The 16012-nt window shown below is 49.8% G+C and overlaps 1 protein-coding gene across 1 annotated transcript; it reads right to left on the bottom strand.

The window, feature by feature from the left end:
- Positions 1 to 3399: 3399 nt before the first annotated feature.
- Catsper4 (cation channel sperm associated 4) lies at positions 3400 to 15368 on the bottom strand (the record flags this gene model as incomplete). The annotated part of the gene is made up of 10 exons (XM_078027749.1): positions 3400 to 3875; positions 4527 to 4692; positions 5011 to 5225; positions 6014 to 6188; positions 8505 to 8638; positions 8849 to 8969; positions 9142 to 9239; positions 11946 to 12047; positions 14638 to 14781; positions 15192 to 15368. Coding segments are annotated over 10 exons (1386 nt in total), but the record flags the coding sequence as incomplete, so codon positions are not given.
- Between the last annotated feature and the right edge of the window lie 644 nt (positions 15369 to 16012).

The raw sequence follows: 16012 nt of genomic DNA, 5'->3' as shown, positions 1-16012 counted from the left end.
GGTAGCACTGTATTTGAAACCAGGCCTATCAGATCCCAAAGCCCAACATCTACCTAACTGCTCTGCATTGCCTCATAAAAACATGGCTTCATTTCCACAGCTGAGCCAGCCATTCTCCCTTGAGAGAAAGGCCAAAAGCAGCTATGCTGAGCTGGATCCCTAGGAAACCTTCCTTGTTCCCCTGGGTAATGGGCAGAAACAGGTCCATCACCTGATGCCCTGTCATTGAAGCCCTGGAGTGATCAGAGGCCTAGTTCAGAAAAACCCAGAGGATCTAGCCCCGGTCTATGCTCATCCTCCTCATCACCCAGGTCCTCAACCCTTGCCCTGCTTGCACCTACCCCACCTACACCCTCACTTTCTCCTAGCTCTGTGCAGAGCTAAGGGGTCATGGGGTTAGAGAGGTGACCAGGAGGCTTAGAAAAAGTAGGGAAACCTGGGCTCCAGAACTGCATTTATCTCTGTGTGATTTGGGGAATGCCCCTTCTCTTTGTGGCCTTGGGCTTAATTTGAGTGATCTCTGGACCCATTTACAATAAAAAGCCCAGGCTTAAATGAACGCATGTCTTGCCACAGGGATCTCAGGTTTTTATTGGCAAGGAGAGATGTTTTTCTAAGTGGTTACCCAGTTGTCTCCACCCCCCCATGGAAAAGCCTATCCTTTCCCCCCCAGATTTGTCATGCTGTCTGTCATTATGTAACCAGACTGATTTCCAGCTGTCTCTTGGAGCCCATTGATTTGTCTATCACTGCACTAATAGCACATGATCTCACTGTCACTTTATAGCAAATCTTAGTATTTAATAGAATGAGTCTCCTGTCTTGTTCTTCAACATTATCTTAAGGGCTGTTGGCTTTTTGTCCTTCCTTACACATATGAGAGTCAGCTTGTCAAGATCTGCAGAACCCTGTTGGGATGTGATGGGAGGAGTACACTGCACTGACAGATTTGGTGATAATCGACAGTTTTATGATTCTGAGGTTTGCCCCTCTCAGGAGCTCCCTTGAGAAGCAGTGTTGTGTGACCTGGGCCCCCAAGTCAGAGCTAGGATACAATCTCAGCTCTCTGATACAGGACATAGGAATCACCACACAACTCAGTGTCATCTACTGCAAAACAAGAATGACAAGTGTACCACTTCACTGCTGGGCATGAGAATTAAATAAGGTCATGCATGAGAAGCCTTAGCACAGAGCTCTGTATGCAGTAGGTGCTCAGCGAGCAGAACCTGCTTATTGGTTGTTCCTCTCACCAAACTTGGTTGTCTCCGCTTCCTGGATGTTTTGCCAAGGATGCTCTTATCCCTTGTAAAAATCAGGGACAGGGTGGTGTGTGTTTGTGTGTGTGTGTGTGTGTGTGTGTGTGTGTGTGAGAGAGAGAGAGAGAGAGAGAGAGAGGGAGAGAGAGAGAGAGAGAGAGAACTTCCTGCTACTTCTCGATATCTTCCCCCCACATTGTCCTAGGAGCTCAGAACCCAGGGATGCATCCTGGCTCCAGCTCAGTGAGGTGTTGGGGCTGGTGGTTGCTCCTTGTTAGAGCAGGGCAGGGAAAGGCAGTGGAGAAACCCAACTCCTTGGGCCCTGTACCTGCTGAACCCTTAGGTCATAAGTGTAGTCCAGATGAAATGACACATAGGAAGGAGGAGATAGTCTAGGCATGGAGGCACAAGCCTATAATCTCAGCAACTTGGGAGGCTGAGACAGGAAATTACAATTTTGAGGCCAGCCTCGGCAATTTAGCAAGGCCCTTAGCAACTTAGAGAAAACCTGTGTCAAAATAAAAAATAAAAAGGGGTGGGGACATAGCTCAGTAGTAAAGCACCCCTGGTTCCAAAAAGAAAGGGGGAGAGAGAAGAAATGGCAGACAAGATAGAATGGAGGCAGACAAAGATCGCCTCCTGGAAGAGATCCCCGGGAGAGGCCAGAGCCCCGTGGTGGTTGTCCTGTTGTCCTCTAAACTCACTGGAGCCCCAAGCCTTTCAGACAGTTCTAGGGGTTGGGTGGAGGATGGCTGCTCTCACCTTGTGAGATCTTCCTGAAGACACTACCTGGTCTTTCACCACCTTCTTCCCCTCTCTGGCCAGCCAGAAGAGGGCCTGGGAGAGGAGGAGGACAGATGGAAAAGGTAGATGTGGATACTCACCAGGCAGGTTGAGGGTTCCATCCCCAATAAGGAGTAGCAGCAGCAGAGGCCAGCAGCTGCCCATGTCTGTGCTGGTGGATGGCCCCAGAGGGTGCTGGGAAGAGTTCTGGCCTGAGCAGGGGAATGGACAGATGGATAGCAACTCCAAGACAGGAGGCCTTGCTGGCTCTGGTGCTGCCTGTTCTCCGTTGCCGAGCACACTGCTCATCCCTAGCTATCAGACTGGTTCCCTGCAGGCCCCAGAGGGCTTTTCAGAACAGGAACCAAGGCTGAAGGGAGGGGGATGAGATAGTTTCCCATCAAATGCAATCAGAGGACCTCTGGGGACTGTCATTCCAACAGGTGAAGATCCCCAAGGTCCCCAATTGTCAGCCTTTGCTGAACAATGGGACAGAACTCTGGGCCATCCAGACTTACCCCAACCTAACACCAGGGCACATGAATGATTCCCTGGATCTCCCTCCTCCTGGCCTAAGAGATGACCATTTGAGAATCCAAGTCTCCTGTCCTCCAAGGACTGCCACAGCTTTCTTAATCTATTGCCTGGTTCAGCAACCTGCTGAGGCTCCCAATGGCCTTTGGTGTGAAGATTCTAGATAGGCTTCAACAGGTCCCAAGTTCCCCAAGAGACTTCACCTGACCCACGAGATCCTCCTGCTTTCTTCTAGCAAAACTCAGTGCTGCCTTCCTCCAGGAAGCCTGCCACAACCCACATTTTTAAAAATATTTATTTATGTATGTATGTGTATGTATGTATGTCACGCTGAGGATCAAACCCAGTGTCTCATGCATGCGAGGCAAGCACTCAACCACTGAGCTACAACCCCAGCCCCAGAACACACATTTTAACTAGTTAATCTCCATCGCCCAAGGACAGAGCTGCTTATACATAACTGCATAGCTTAGTCAATCGTGACCCCATCGGAGTAGGGCTCCCCAGAGTGAAGACCCGTCTCCATCTTCAGACAGAGAAAGAGAGGGTAGTACTATATCCTTTAGCAGACAAGGGCTCCCAGGCATGGAGTCCAGATTCACCCCCTCACCAAAATTTAGAATCCTATGGGCTGGGGTTATAGATCTCTACCATTAAGTAAGAAATTTTCAGGGGGATGGATATTTTTCCCCCACATTCCTCTTGAAGCTCCTGAGGGCATCAGATGAACTGACCTTGAGGGGCAAAGTCTATCTTCCTCATCAGACCTGGGGCAAGTAGCCAAAAGGAGTGGAGACCTAGGGGTGCAAGTACCAGTCAGACACTGATTCCAACTCAAAACTTTATTGTCAATGGACAGCACCTAACCTCACTGGTCTTGGCAGGTGGGCCTTTCTCTTCTTGGTGCTTGGTCCATTTAGGCTGTATCCAGCTCTGAGCTGGAACAGGGGTCTGGAATACCCACCCTTAGGCCAAGTCCTGGCTACCGTGGCCAGTACCCCCTTTCTCACGCATCTTTGCCGCTAGGGCTCCCACTTCATCCAGCATCCTTCTCCATCCTGGCTCCTCTGGACCTGGGACTCACAGGTACAAGCCGTGCGTGCACAGGTTGCCACCCTCACAGCCCCTGGGCCTCGGCTTCTGGGTAAGGAGAGCCTGGGCTCTTGCCAGCCTGTGCCAAGCCATGCTGGGGATGCAGGAAGCTGCAGAGCTGGCTGTGTGTGTGCTCGGCTCCCTCCTGCAGTCTCAATAGTTGAATTTCTGTTTGTTAAGCAGCATATTTGTGACAGATTCATGAACCTGTAAACCCAGAGGTCTTTTTGTCAGTCCCTATTCTGACATGACTGATTTCTTTCCTCCCCACCTCCAGTCCCAACAGCTGTCCCATTCCAGGGCTTTTAGGGAAGTCCTTCATAGATCTAACTCTAGCTGACTGGTAGCCCACTCTGAGCTGGTGAGCCTAGGTATTCACCAGGCTTCAGGTCATCCTGTCTCAGCAGATGGGGTGGAGGCAGAGAAAGAAACTAAATTAGGCTAGTGTGTGCACTTGTTCTATCCAGAAGCTTCCTCTTCCAGGAGGAGGCTGCTCTTATGCACCCCGGGTGGGATCCAGGAGTCTTTTGCCCATAGATGAGTTAAGCATCTAGCTCTAAGGAGAAGCTGAACTGGCTCAAACATACCAAGAAGAGGTGGGTTTGTAGGCGTTAGAGAACTAATGGGCTTCTAGGGTGGAGCCTAATAGGAGGGGCAGAGCCTCTCTCGAGAAGGAACAGGTAGACCTTAAACCCATTGGGCAGCCACAGCTGGGATGGGAGGGAGTTTAGGGGAGGGCTGATTTTGGGACTGCGACAGATTTCCCACCCTGGACAAAAGGCCCAGTGGCTAGGCTGGACTGGGCACGACGCGGCACGGACGTGGGGCGAGTGGGGATTGGCTGGAGGGAAGATGCACCTTTTCCCTGGTAACTAGCGCAGAGAGCAAGTCTTGCTTGGTAGCCATACTGTACACGTCTATAGAGGAACGGGTCTCCATCGACGTGCTCACCGACAGGCGCCTGTGCAGAAGCACCTCCTCCTGCTCCTGGTTGAAGCGAATGGAGCGCACCTCATCTATGATCCTGGGGAGCGGGGAGTGCGTTAGGGGCATTGGAGGAGGGGAACAGCCCTTCCACCTCTTCCTTGGTAAGTGCCCCTTCGTTGTATCCCTCACCCCCTGCAGAGCACCAGACCATGATGTGTGAGATGGGAGGAACCCGAGGTCAGGATTCCAGCTCCTCCAGCAACAGGTTGGGGGACCCTGGACAAGTCACTTAACCTCTCTGGGCCCCAGGATCCTCATTAGAAAATAGTAGGGGCCTGAGGCCAGAAGAATCTGAGTTTCCGCCCAGCCCTGACTCCTGGGACTCTTGGTGACCCCAGGACTCCCGCCCCCCTACGTGTTAAGCTCCTCTCGGATCTCCTTGTACTGCATCAAGTTCTCCTGTATCGCCTCAAGCACCAAGCAAAAGTTGTCGCACGTTTTTTCCGAGAGGTTTGACAGGGGGCCCCCCTCAAGAGGTTCCTGGGGGACACCAGATTTCTCCAAGCGGGCTACTGCACAGTGCACGATTGGCAGCTCATCACCCCAGTCTTCCTCCTTCTCTGCGCCTGCCTGGGGGAGGAGGGATGGAGAGCTCAGACCAAGGGAGGACCAGTCTCTAAAGACAGCAAGGTTCTAATGCCCCTCATTTCAGCTCCAAGTTTTTTTTTTTTTCTTCTCTGCCTCTCAGGATGGAACCCAGGGCATGGCAATGGCTCCCACTGAGCTCCACCTTCAGCCTTCAGCTCCAATTCCTCTGGCCTCCTGACCTTGCTCCGGGCGTTCAACTACAAATGCACAAGTCCATCCTTCATGCTTTGGAAATTCTCACCCCTTTCTAAACTTAGCCACTCCCCATTTCACCCCGATAAATCCTACTAGCAAGCTTCTAAAGCCCTATCTACTCTCAAGTCATAGAGCCCAGCCTTCAACCCTTCCAGAATTTTCTGTCTTCTCCGATCTCGTGGAGGCTCTACCCCTGAATGAATAGGACTGCATTAACTGACACTACGTGCCAAGCAGCGTTCGCTCACCCATTTACTCCTATGAGCCCTGTGAGGTATGTAGTAAGTAAGTGCTATTATTATTCCCGTTGTACAGAAGGGAAAATGAGGTTTAGATTGGTTAAATGCCCTAAGACCACCCAGCTGCACCATTTTGAGTTGTCATAGAAACTTAGAGAATCCACTCCCCTTAGATGCCCCAGTTGGTGGGTGGGCGGTTCAGATGAGAGGCTGCCGCCTCCAGGTCTCTGTTTCGCCTTTCTCCAGGCCCTTGAGTGTGCAAGCACACGGACACGTGCTCTAGTCAGTGCTTATGCATACACTCCTTTTCCTCCCCAACCCTCCCATCTCACGCACCTCCCTAAAGATTATTCGATGCTCCTGCTGCTGCTCTCCTGCCTTCATCATTTGTTCCAGATTGGTGGTCACCACGACGACGAACAGGTTGATGCCAATGAAGGCACCGATGGTGATGAAGATGGCAAAGTAGATGGCAGCCCCAATCTCCATTGCGTACTCCCTATCCTCCATCCTGGAGATGGCAGGCAGGGCCGCGTCACCTTCCTCGCTCTTTGAGCCTCAGTTTCCTCATCTATGAAATGGGGAAATTATCCCAAGGCCCTCTGGGACTTCTGCCTGCTTGGCTACTATTGCCAACATCTAATTCTCTACTCCCAGTTGTCATTGCAGCTGCTCCTTACTGTGCTGCTAGGCAGTGGGTCAACTCTCAAACCAGTCCCGCAAGGTGATCTGCCACATCAGCATTATCAAGTTTAATCTATTAGCTGTACTATTATTCATGGTTTTTCTTACTTTGAAAACTAATTCAAGTTCATTATAAAAAGATTGGAAGAAAAACACATAGGCAAAAAAAAAAAATCCCATCTCCTGAGTTATCCACTATTAATACCTTGTTGAAAATTTCCCCTAAAATATTTCCCCAAAATATAGTCCCCTGTACCAGGCTCTATACTAAGAGGTTGATACAGATTTTCTCTATTGATCCTCACAGCAATCCATGATATAGTTAATATGGGATTGTAATCCCATTTAACAGGGAAGGAAACTGAGACTCAGAAGAGAGATGAAGTAACTCGCCCAAAGTCACACGATTAGTATGGTAGAGCAAGAACTCAAAAGCCCAGTGCAACTTCACTGTGAGATGTGCAATTCTCTTCCCCCTACCTACAACTTAATGAACCAGGACTGCAGAGGCCATTTATCAACAAAGCTTCTACTCTCACCTGAAGGGGATAAAAATAAGTCACTGATAGTCATGCGTGGTGGTATCATCCCAGCCACTCGGGAGGCTGAGGCAGAAGGATCACAAGTTTGAGGCCAGCCTCAGTAACTTAGTCAGGACTGGAAATAAATAGGACTTAGACTTAATCAGGAAGAGGTAAAGGACAGAACACAAAAATAACCTTGGGTAGTAGGTTTAAAAATGAAGTTTCCACTAAGAAGCTGAAAAAACACTTTTCAGAAGAAGATATACAATCAATAAACAAATATATGAAAAAATGTTCAACATCTCTAGTAATTAGAGAAATGCAAATCAAAACTGCTCTAAGACTCTCACTCCAGTCAGAATGGCAGTCACCAAGAATACACACAACAGTAAGTGTTGACAAGGATGTGGGGAAAAGACACACTCATAAATTGCTAGTGGGATTGAAAATTGGTTCAGCTAATCTGGAAAGCAGTATGGAGATTCCTTAGAAAACTTGAAATGGAACCACCATTTGACCCAGCTATCCCACTCCTCAGTCTATACCCAAAAGACTTAAAAATAGAATACTATAGAGACACAGCCACATCAATGTTCACAGCAGCACAGCTCATAATAGCCAAACTGTGGAACCAACCTAGATGCCCTTCAATAGATGAATGGATAAAGAAACTGTGGAATATATACACAATGGAATATTACTCAGCAATAAAAGAGTAAAATTATGGCATTTGCAGTTAAATGGGTGGAGTTAAAGAATATCATGCTAGGTGAAGTAAGCCAATCCCCAAAAACCCAAAGGCTGAATGTTTTCTCTGATAAATGGATGCTAATTCATAATGGTGGGGATGGGGTATGGGATGAGTGGAGGAACTTTGGATGGGGCAAAGGGGAGAAGGGAGAGAAATTGGGGGTAGGAAAGATGGTGGAATCAGATGGACATTGTTATCCTAGGTACACGTATGATTGCACAAATGGTGTGACCCCACTTTGTGTACATCCAGAGATGTGAAAAAGTGTGCTCCATTTGTATCCAATGAATAGAAGAGCATTCTGCTGTCATGTATAACTGGTTAGAACAAATAAATAAATTTTATAAAATGAGTTTCCAGGGCCGGGGTTGTGGCTCAGTGGTAGAGCACTTGCCTAGCATGCCTGAGGCACTGGGTTCGATCCTCAGCAGCACATAAAAAATAAAATAAAGATATTGTGTCCACCTAAAACTAAAAATGAGTTTCTAAGAGCCCAGGCAGTTTGGTGGACTCTCTTGTGGGCTGGAATTTGCCCGGTGACCACAGACCTACTCCCCAGTCCAAGGCCTAGCCACCCAGCTGTTTAGCATGACAGGAGAGGTCTTCTCAAACAGGGTCTGGTGGCACTTTGAATATGTGGAATTTCAAGGGGGACAAGGATCACAAACTCAGAAATCCCACCCACAGGTATTTCCTTTTCCCCAACTTAAAGCCTTGGCCACCCGCTTCCTGATAGGCCATCCCAGCCCTGGAGGCCCCCCTCTCACTGCCAGCCCTTCTCCCCACCCAGTTCCCCTGCCTTTCAGGAGCTGTGGTCCCCTTCTTGCCAGGTTGGGATGGGAACCTGGAAGGTCCACCCTGTACTCACTGAAAGTCACTGTAGATGTCCAGCCAGCCGTCCTGTGTGATGCAGATGAAGAGAGTGTACAGGGCAACCCCCATGTTCCGGAAATGGTCAGGCACGAATGCACCAAAGAGTGTGACCCCAAACACTGAGAACACCTGCCAGAGAGACAAGGCCCCCCTAGATTCACCCAGGGGCCCCGAGGAGAAGACATGCAAATACATGCAAATTTTAAACAAAAGCTGCCAAGGGAATCCCAGGGATTCAGACCCCTGGGCCTCTCTTCTGCAGGAGCCCTGCTCTCCCCAGTGACCCAGGGACTCTGTTCGGGGATGGGGAATGGCCAGGGTGGGGGGTTGGGTACTGACCAGCATAAAGAAGAGGATAAGGGCCATGATATTGGCCAGGTCAGGCAAGGACTGCAGGATGACATGGATGATCCGGGCCAGGGGTTCCACCGCCATGCACACATGAACCAGACGAAGCACCCTGCAGCAGAGCCCCTCAGGGGTGCCCCCTCAGTCCTTCCCAGACCTCTCCCTCCTCTCTGCCCCGCCACCAACTGCCCAGAGGCAGAGCTGAGCCCCAGCTGTTAACCACCTCCCTCTTTTCATTCCTGAGTCCAGACTCGTTCCCCCTCTCTTCAGAGCTCCCAGCTCACCTGAGTGTGTAGGTGACAGCCATGATACCAAGTTCTTTGATGAAGAACCCCATGAGCAAGATAAAGACGATAATGAAGTTGAGGATGTTCCAGCCGTCCTGAGGGGGGCACACTTCTCCTGAGTCTGCCCTCCCCACACCCTGAGGATGGGGAGCTCAGTGTTCTTCTCAGCGCAGGGCCAGCCAACTGCCATCCAGTGCTGTCACCCTGCCGCTCCACCCCACAGCATGCCACAAAACACACACGCAATCACTGTCCCATCCATGTGTTGAAAGCCAAGTGCCACCTTGGAGACTCACAGTGGAGTCTCACACACACACAGCTGGATGCCACCTGCCTAACCAACTGCAGAAGGCGGCCGTGGCCTACAGTTGGTGGCCTGAAAACACCTGGGTGCTCCTGCCTTTACAGTTAATAAGATGGAAGTAAACACTAATAAAAACACCCAAGATCACTGAGGCCGGTGAGAGGTAAAACAGCACTCCAGGAACCCGGAAGGGAGACAGGCAAATTCTGTGAGCCCTGTGTCCAGTATGGCACCTGCTCATACGGGAATGGAGAAGGTGGGGGAAGTGCACTTGTATGAAAGATTTTACCTACAATCCCACTTCTGGAAATCTGATGGGCAAATTCTCCGGTATAGGTACAAGATGACATTTGTATAAAGTTGAAAATGTCCAAAGTGCCCATTGGTTGGAGACTGGCACATTTATTTCATGGAGTACTATGTACCACAAAAAGACAAATAAGATAGATCACCATGTAGGATTGTCAGAACTGGGCACAGTGGCACAGGCCCGTCATTCCAGCAACTCGGTAGGCTGAGGCAGGAGGATCACAATTTCAAGGGCAGCCTGGGCAACTTGGCAAGGCCCTGTCCCAAAAAAAAAAAAAAGGGCTGGGAGCATAGGTCAGTGGTAGAGCGCTCGCCTAGCATGTGCAAGGACCTGCACATTCAAGTACTAGAAAGAAAAAGAATAAAGAAGGAAGCAATAAAGATTGTCAGTGACTAAACTACAGCATAGGACAGTGTTGACAGTTAGCTACTGTCAGGAAAAGGAGGACTAAAAATACATACCCATTTGATATGATTGTAAAAATAACTACTGGGAGGATAAACAAGAGACTATAAATATAAGATTACCTAGAGAGGGTGAGGGTGAGGGGACTGCAGTGGAAGCAAGAATTCTGTGTACCTTTCAATATAGTTTTGACCAATATGTATCTACGAATCTGCATTAAATATACAAAAAAGGAAAAAATATATTTAATTTATTTATTTTTTGATACAGGGGATTGAAACCAGGAGTGCTTAATTACTGAGCCACATCCCAAGTCCTTCTTATGTTTTATTTTGAAACAGGGTCTCACTAAGTTGCTGAGGATGGCCTTGAACTTGGGATCTTCCTGTCTCAGACTCCTAAGTCACTAGAATTAAAAGTGTGCACCACCACACCAATTCTCTGTCTCTTAGAATTTGTGCCTGCACATACACATATATAGACAGGCAGACACAAGCCCAACTGTCTATGGATCTATCCTTTTGTCCATCCATTATTAATGGCCAGATCCTGAATCATTTCCCGAGGATGCAAAGTTTCTGCCCTACTGGGCTCAAAGACCACTTAAAGGGATGTGGACCTACAGCAAATTTTAACTCCATGTGAGATAGATAAGTACACATTATCACGGGGACAGAACAGCATCTGGCCTAGCCTGGGAGAGATGGGAAGATTCTTCCCAAGGAGAAGACATCCCAAGGGATCTGTAAGTAGAAGTAAAGCAAGTGAAGAGGAAAAATTAGAAGAGTACTTTGTGACACATGAAAATTATATGAAATATAATTTTCCCTAAATAATGTTTTATTAGAATAGAGCTGGGCATGGTGGTACATAACTGTAGCCCAAGCTACTCAGGAGGCTGAGGAAGGAGGATCATATGGGCCCAGGAGTTTGAGGCCAGCATGGGCAACATAGCAAGACCCCATCTCAAAAAACAAGAGTGGAGCATGTGGCGCACACCTGTAATCCCAGTGATTGAAAGTTCAAGGCCAGCCTCAGCAACTTAGCTAGACCTTGTTTCAAAATAAAAAACAAAAAGGACTGGGAATGTAGCTCAGTGTTAGAGCACACTTGGGTTCAATCCCTGTTACCAAAAATAAATAAATAAATAAATAAATAGCAAATAAACAGGAATCGAGGAGGAGGAGGAGGAGGAGGAGGAGGAGGAGGAGGAGGAGGAGGAGGAGGGCAGCGGAGGCTGGGGTTGTGGCTCAGTGGTAGCATGATTGCCTAGCATGTGTGAGGCACTGGGTTCGATTCTCAGCACCACATACACATAAATAAAATAAAGGTCCATCAAAAACTAAAAAAATATTTTTTAAAAAAGATTCTTTGGAATACAAACATGCTCAGTCATTTCTGTACTATGACTGTGTCTTTATTAAGCAGAGGTGGGTCACTGCAACAGAAACTGTAGAGGCCGTGAAGCTTCAAATATTATTCTGGTGCATTACAGAAGTTTGCTGACTCTTGCTCTGGAGCTCTGTAAATCAATCTCATTTCTCAGATGAAGAAATCAAACTTTTCCCAACTAAAGAGCTGGAGGAGGCTGGAACAGGGATGGGAACTCAAACCCACGGAGGCTGCACTTCAAGTACAATTTATCATCCGGTGTATCACAAGCATTCAAAATTCTCTCCCCCCTCCCCTCTCTCTACACACACACACACACACACACACACACACCCCTCAGTTTGCAGGGCAGAGAGAAGAGGTGAAGGTGACAAGGTCCCAAGATCTCACCTTCCAGAAAATCCAAAAGCCATTGAGCCAGCCGAGGAGAACCTCACAGACAAGGATGGTCAGCACAATGTCATCTATGGTAGAGAACAACTGATAGTGTCTCTACACGGAAGATAGAGAAAAAGAGAGGGGCCAAGGTGTCGGTGAATAGGGCTGGGGGGAGGCCAGGGAGAAGGGCGTCTGGCGGGGTGGGGAGGCCCAATCCCTGCTGCTTTTCAACTCTTCTGCATCTCTGTCCTTCCCGCGAGAACACACTCTGTGTTCATGCCAGGCACTGTGCTAAGACCACTCATGCACTGTTACTTGGGACTATCATCCTTGCAGAGTAGCTTCCTTTCCCATCCTACAGGTGGGGAGTTAGAGAGGGGCCCATGTGCACACAGCTTGTTGACTGCTGTCCACTCTAGGCCTTCGCTCCTGACCTCTAGAGTAGGGTGTTTGGGAAAGAGAGGTGGAGGAGAGACCCAACTAGTTCTAGTATTGGAGGAAAAGGGCTGAGCCTTGAAATTGGAGGACACAGCCTGGGGCCCTTCTCTGCCTATCCCAACCACTCCTGCTGCTCCAGTGCCTCAAGACCTTCAGGTCAGGCCTGACCAAACTCCTGGTGTCCTCCTGATTGTGGGTCTAGTACTGCTCTTGGGTGCATGAATCAATGGGCAGATAACTAGGGTCTGTCCAAAAGACCCAACTCACTTCAACTCAACCTCAATCCTAACAGTTTGTCTATAGCTGTGACACCAACTAACAGCCCACAGCCCCCTAACTTCACGCTGACATCACGAAAATCACCTCTTCTCCTTCTCCTCCCTCTCTTTACTCCAATGGCCAACTAGACTCGGTGCCTTGAGGCTCGAGCCACCCAGGGGGCCTCCCCCTTCTCTTTGCACCCCTCTCTCCTTCCCCCTCCAACTCCATTATCAAAATGGTGGTGGCATTTGCACTCTGAATTCATTTCCTGAGCCATAATGGTTCCTGACCTGTCCTCTGCTCTCCTCACTCTGCAAACATTGCAGTTGAGTTTCTGCCTCCAACACGAGAGAGAGGACTCTGGTGCAGGTCAGGGGATGCGTCCAGGCCTCACCTCTCCACCGCTGGCCCTGTTGCCTGTTCCCTTGATTGGCACTCTCCGTCCCACTCCACACCCCTGAACAATCTCAGTCCTGCTCCTTTGGCTTCCTTATAGGTGTGACCTCACTGACAACCCTCTGTGTTAGCTATTGTATGGACACCTCAGGTACCACACTGACCTCCATGTGGTCCCCAAACCTGCTTTTCCTCTCATCTCCACATTCAGACACACAGCGCCAGCCCTGATGCTGTTGCTCAAGCCGGAAGCTTCTCTTCCCTTCCTGCCCTCCCTTTGAATGAGATGGTGATATGTGAACACAAGGTGACATGTAATAAGTGCCCACTAAATGTTCAGTACAATATCATCCATCAGGAAGCTCCGTGGATTCTACTCCCAGAGAGTTTCAAATGCATCTGACTTTTCACCCAATGCCATCGTCCTGGTCCAAGTCCCACCATCTTTCACCTGGACCTCTGCAACAGGGTCCTGCCTGGCCCATCTTCCCCCATTCTTGGACCTGTCCCTTCCATAGTCCACACCGTGGCTGCCACTGCAAGTTTTCTAAAACACATATCTGGTCATTTCACTTCAAGGACTTCTTCCTTCTCATAACATGGGATCTGGCCCCTGACCACCTCTCTGAATTCAGCTGATGCCACCACAAGGGACATGTTATTTATTTTTGCAGTATTTGGGATTGAACACAGCATCTGATGTGGGCTAGCCAAGTGCTATACCACCGAGCCACACCCCCAGCCTAATACATTGATTTTTAGTAGCACAATACATATATGTATACTGTGTAAGAAATTAAGATGTCAAGGATAAGAGCAAAGTTATACTAAACTTCAAGTTGGGCAAAGAGAACTCTCCCACATGCTGGCTCTTTCCCATCCCTCAATCTCTCTGCTATGCCCAGGGATCAAACTCAAAGCTTGCTGCATGCTCGGTAAATACTCTACCATGAAACTACATCCACAGCCCTTATGCTTTATTTTGAGGCAGGATCTCACTAAGTTGCTAAGGCTGGCCTTGAACTTGCAATCCTCCTGCCTCAGCATCCAGAGTCACCATGCCTGGTTCCCATCTCCCTTTGCCTGGCCAACTCCTACTTACTGTTTCCTGTCAGTGTGAAGCTCTTCTCCAGGAGGCCTTCCCTGACCTCCCACATTGAGTCGGATGGTCTTTGAGCTTCCACTTACTCTGTGAGACTCAGGCATTTGTGATGGCGTGTTTGTGTCTGAGACAGGAACTGGGTTTCGTGTGCTTTCAGCTAGAACCTTGGCACTGAGTGGTCTGTGCCTGGCCCAGAATGATTCTCCCTTAGTGACTGCCAAGACTGGACACTGTTCCTCACCAGGTGCCCATTTCGCTGCCTTTGCCCACACGACTCTTTTCCTGCCCATCTACAAATCCAACCAATTTCTCAAAGCCGGTCTCCAGAGCTTCCTCCACCACGAAACTTCCTTGACCTCCAGATCCCTAGAGGTCAGAGCTGACAGACCCTGAAAGCCTCCAATCCAACCATCAGAGACAGGTGAGGAACCTGTGGTGCGAGAAGGAAGTGCCTTGCCCAGAACCCCACCAGAGCCAGTGGGGGCAGAGATGCAGACAGCGTCCCACCTGACCCAGGACAAAGTTGGTGCGGAGAGCGATGGTGATGGCGTTGACCACCAACAGCAAGGCCAGCAGCAGCTGGAAGGCTGGGTGCCGCAGTAGCTGCTTGACGTACATGCGAGTGATGAACTCCTGCATGTCCCACGCATCCTGGGAGGAGGCAGAGACCTTCCTTCAGGCAGGTGTCACCACAGCTTTGCTCTCCGTGTATGCGGGTCCCTGCGGGCCCGCTCTAGTTGCCTGAGATCATGGAATGCGGGCATTGGGGTGGAGGTCATGACGTAAATGACCTAAAACAGGGTCACTGTTGGGGGGTATTTGTGTGGCTGGTGGCACGAGTGTTGTACTGGGGACGCTGCTGATGACTATCATGATATAAGGGTTCCTGTGGGGGGCACTGCAGGTAGTCACTAATGTAACATGAGGGGTCACTGCTGTGTAAGGCCGCCTTGCGGGGCATTAAGAAGGTAGAGGAAGGCCTGGTCTGTCCATGAGCAGGACTATAGAAAGGACCTGAGGGATGAGGGTCACCGAAGGCCCCAGCGCAGCCCAGTCCTTACCTTTTCACTTGAGATGTCCCTGCGGTTGATGAGCACTTGCTCCTCGTGCCGTATGAAGGGGTCATGCGTGGTCCTCTGCAGGAGAGAGAAGAGGGCCCTCAGTGCAGCCACTGCCCCTGCCCAGCCCAGGATGCCAGCTCCGTGACGGGGCCAGGCAAGGGCCTTGTACCAGTAATTTCAAATGTTTGACGTTGGTGGTGTCTGTCCATTGCTGCCACCAGGTCTTTTGGTTCTCGGCCATCTTCGTTCTGTCCACATCCACTCCTCCTTTTCCAAGAAACGTCCCTCCAAACAGTCTTGCTCCCTCTCGTGGTGAGATCACAGAAGCAGCTGTGATCTCTAGCGTTCTGCATTCTACCAAGGCGTTCCAACTCCAGAAGCTCCTTCCATTGCCCCTGGCTGCACCCCACGGAGGATGCCAGGGATGGTCTCCTGCTCTGGCTGTGGAGTCAAGGGACAGGTCCCTGCTCTGGATCTCTGAGATGAAGGTGAGGCTGGGATGAGAAATAGAGAGATGCAGGATCCTCCCCGAGGCAGACCTCCACCTGCACCCCTCCCTCCAGGGCTGCCCCCCTGCCCTTCATGCTGGGTATGTTTCCCCATCGACTAAGTAAACGTTTCCCACCAGTCCTCCCTGGGGAAGGGGGAGGGGAGCTCTTCTGGCCTCCTAAGGACTGAGGATGGATGGATGTGAGTAGGAGCCTTTCTTAATCATGGAGCAGAGCCCATCATCCTGGTGGGCAGGAGCTTCAGGTATAGAGCCCAGGCCAATGGGCTGGGGGGGGGTTGTCACCCACCCTCCAGAGGAGAGCCATCCCAGA

Source organism: Ictidomys tridecemlineatus, chromosome 11 (assembly GCF_052094955.1).
Source record: "Ictidomys tridecemlineatus isolate mIctTri1 chromosome 11, mIctTri1.hap1, whole genome shotgun sequence".
In the NCBI taxonomy this organism is placed as follows: Eukaryota; Metazoa; Chordata; class Mammalia; order Rodentia; family Sciuridae; genus Ictidomys; species Ictidomys tridecemlineatus.
This window is presented reverse-complemented; position numbering and strand designations above follow the sequence as displayed.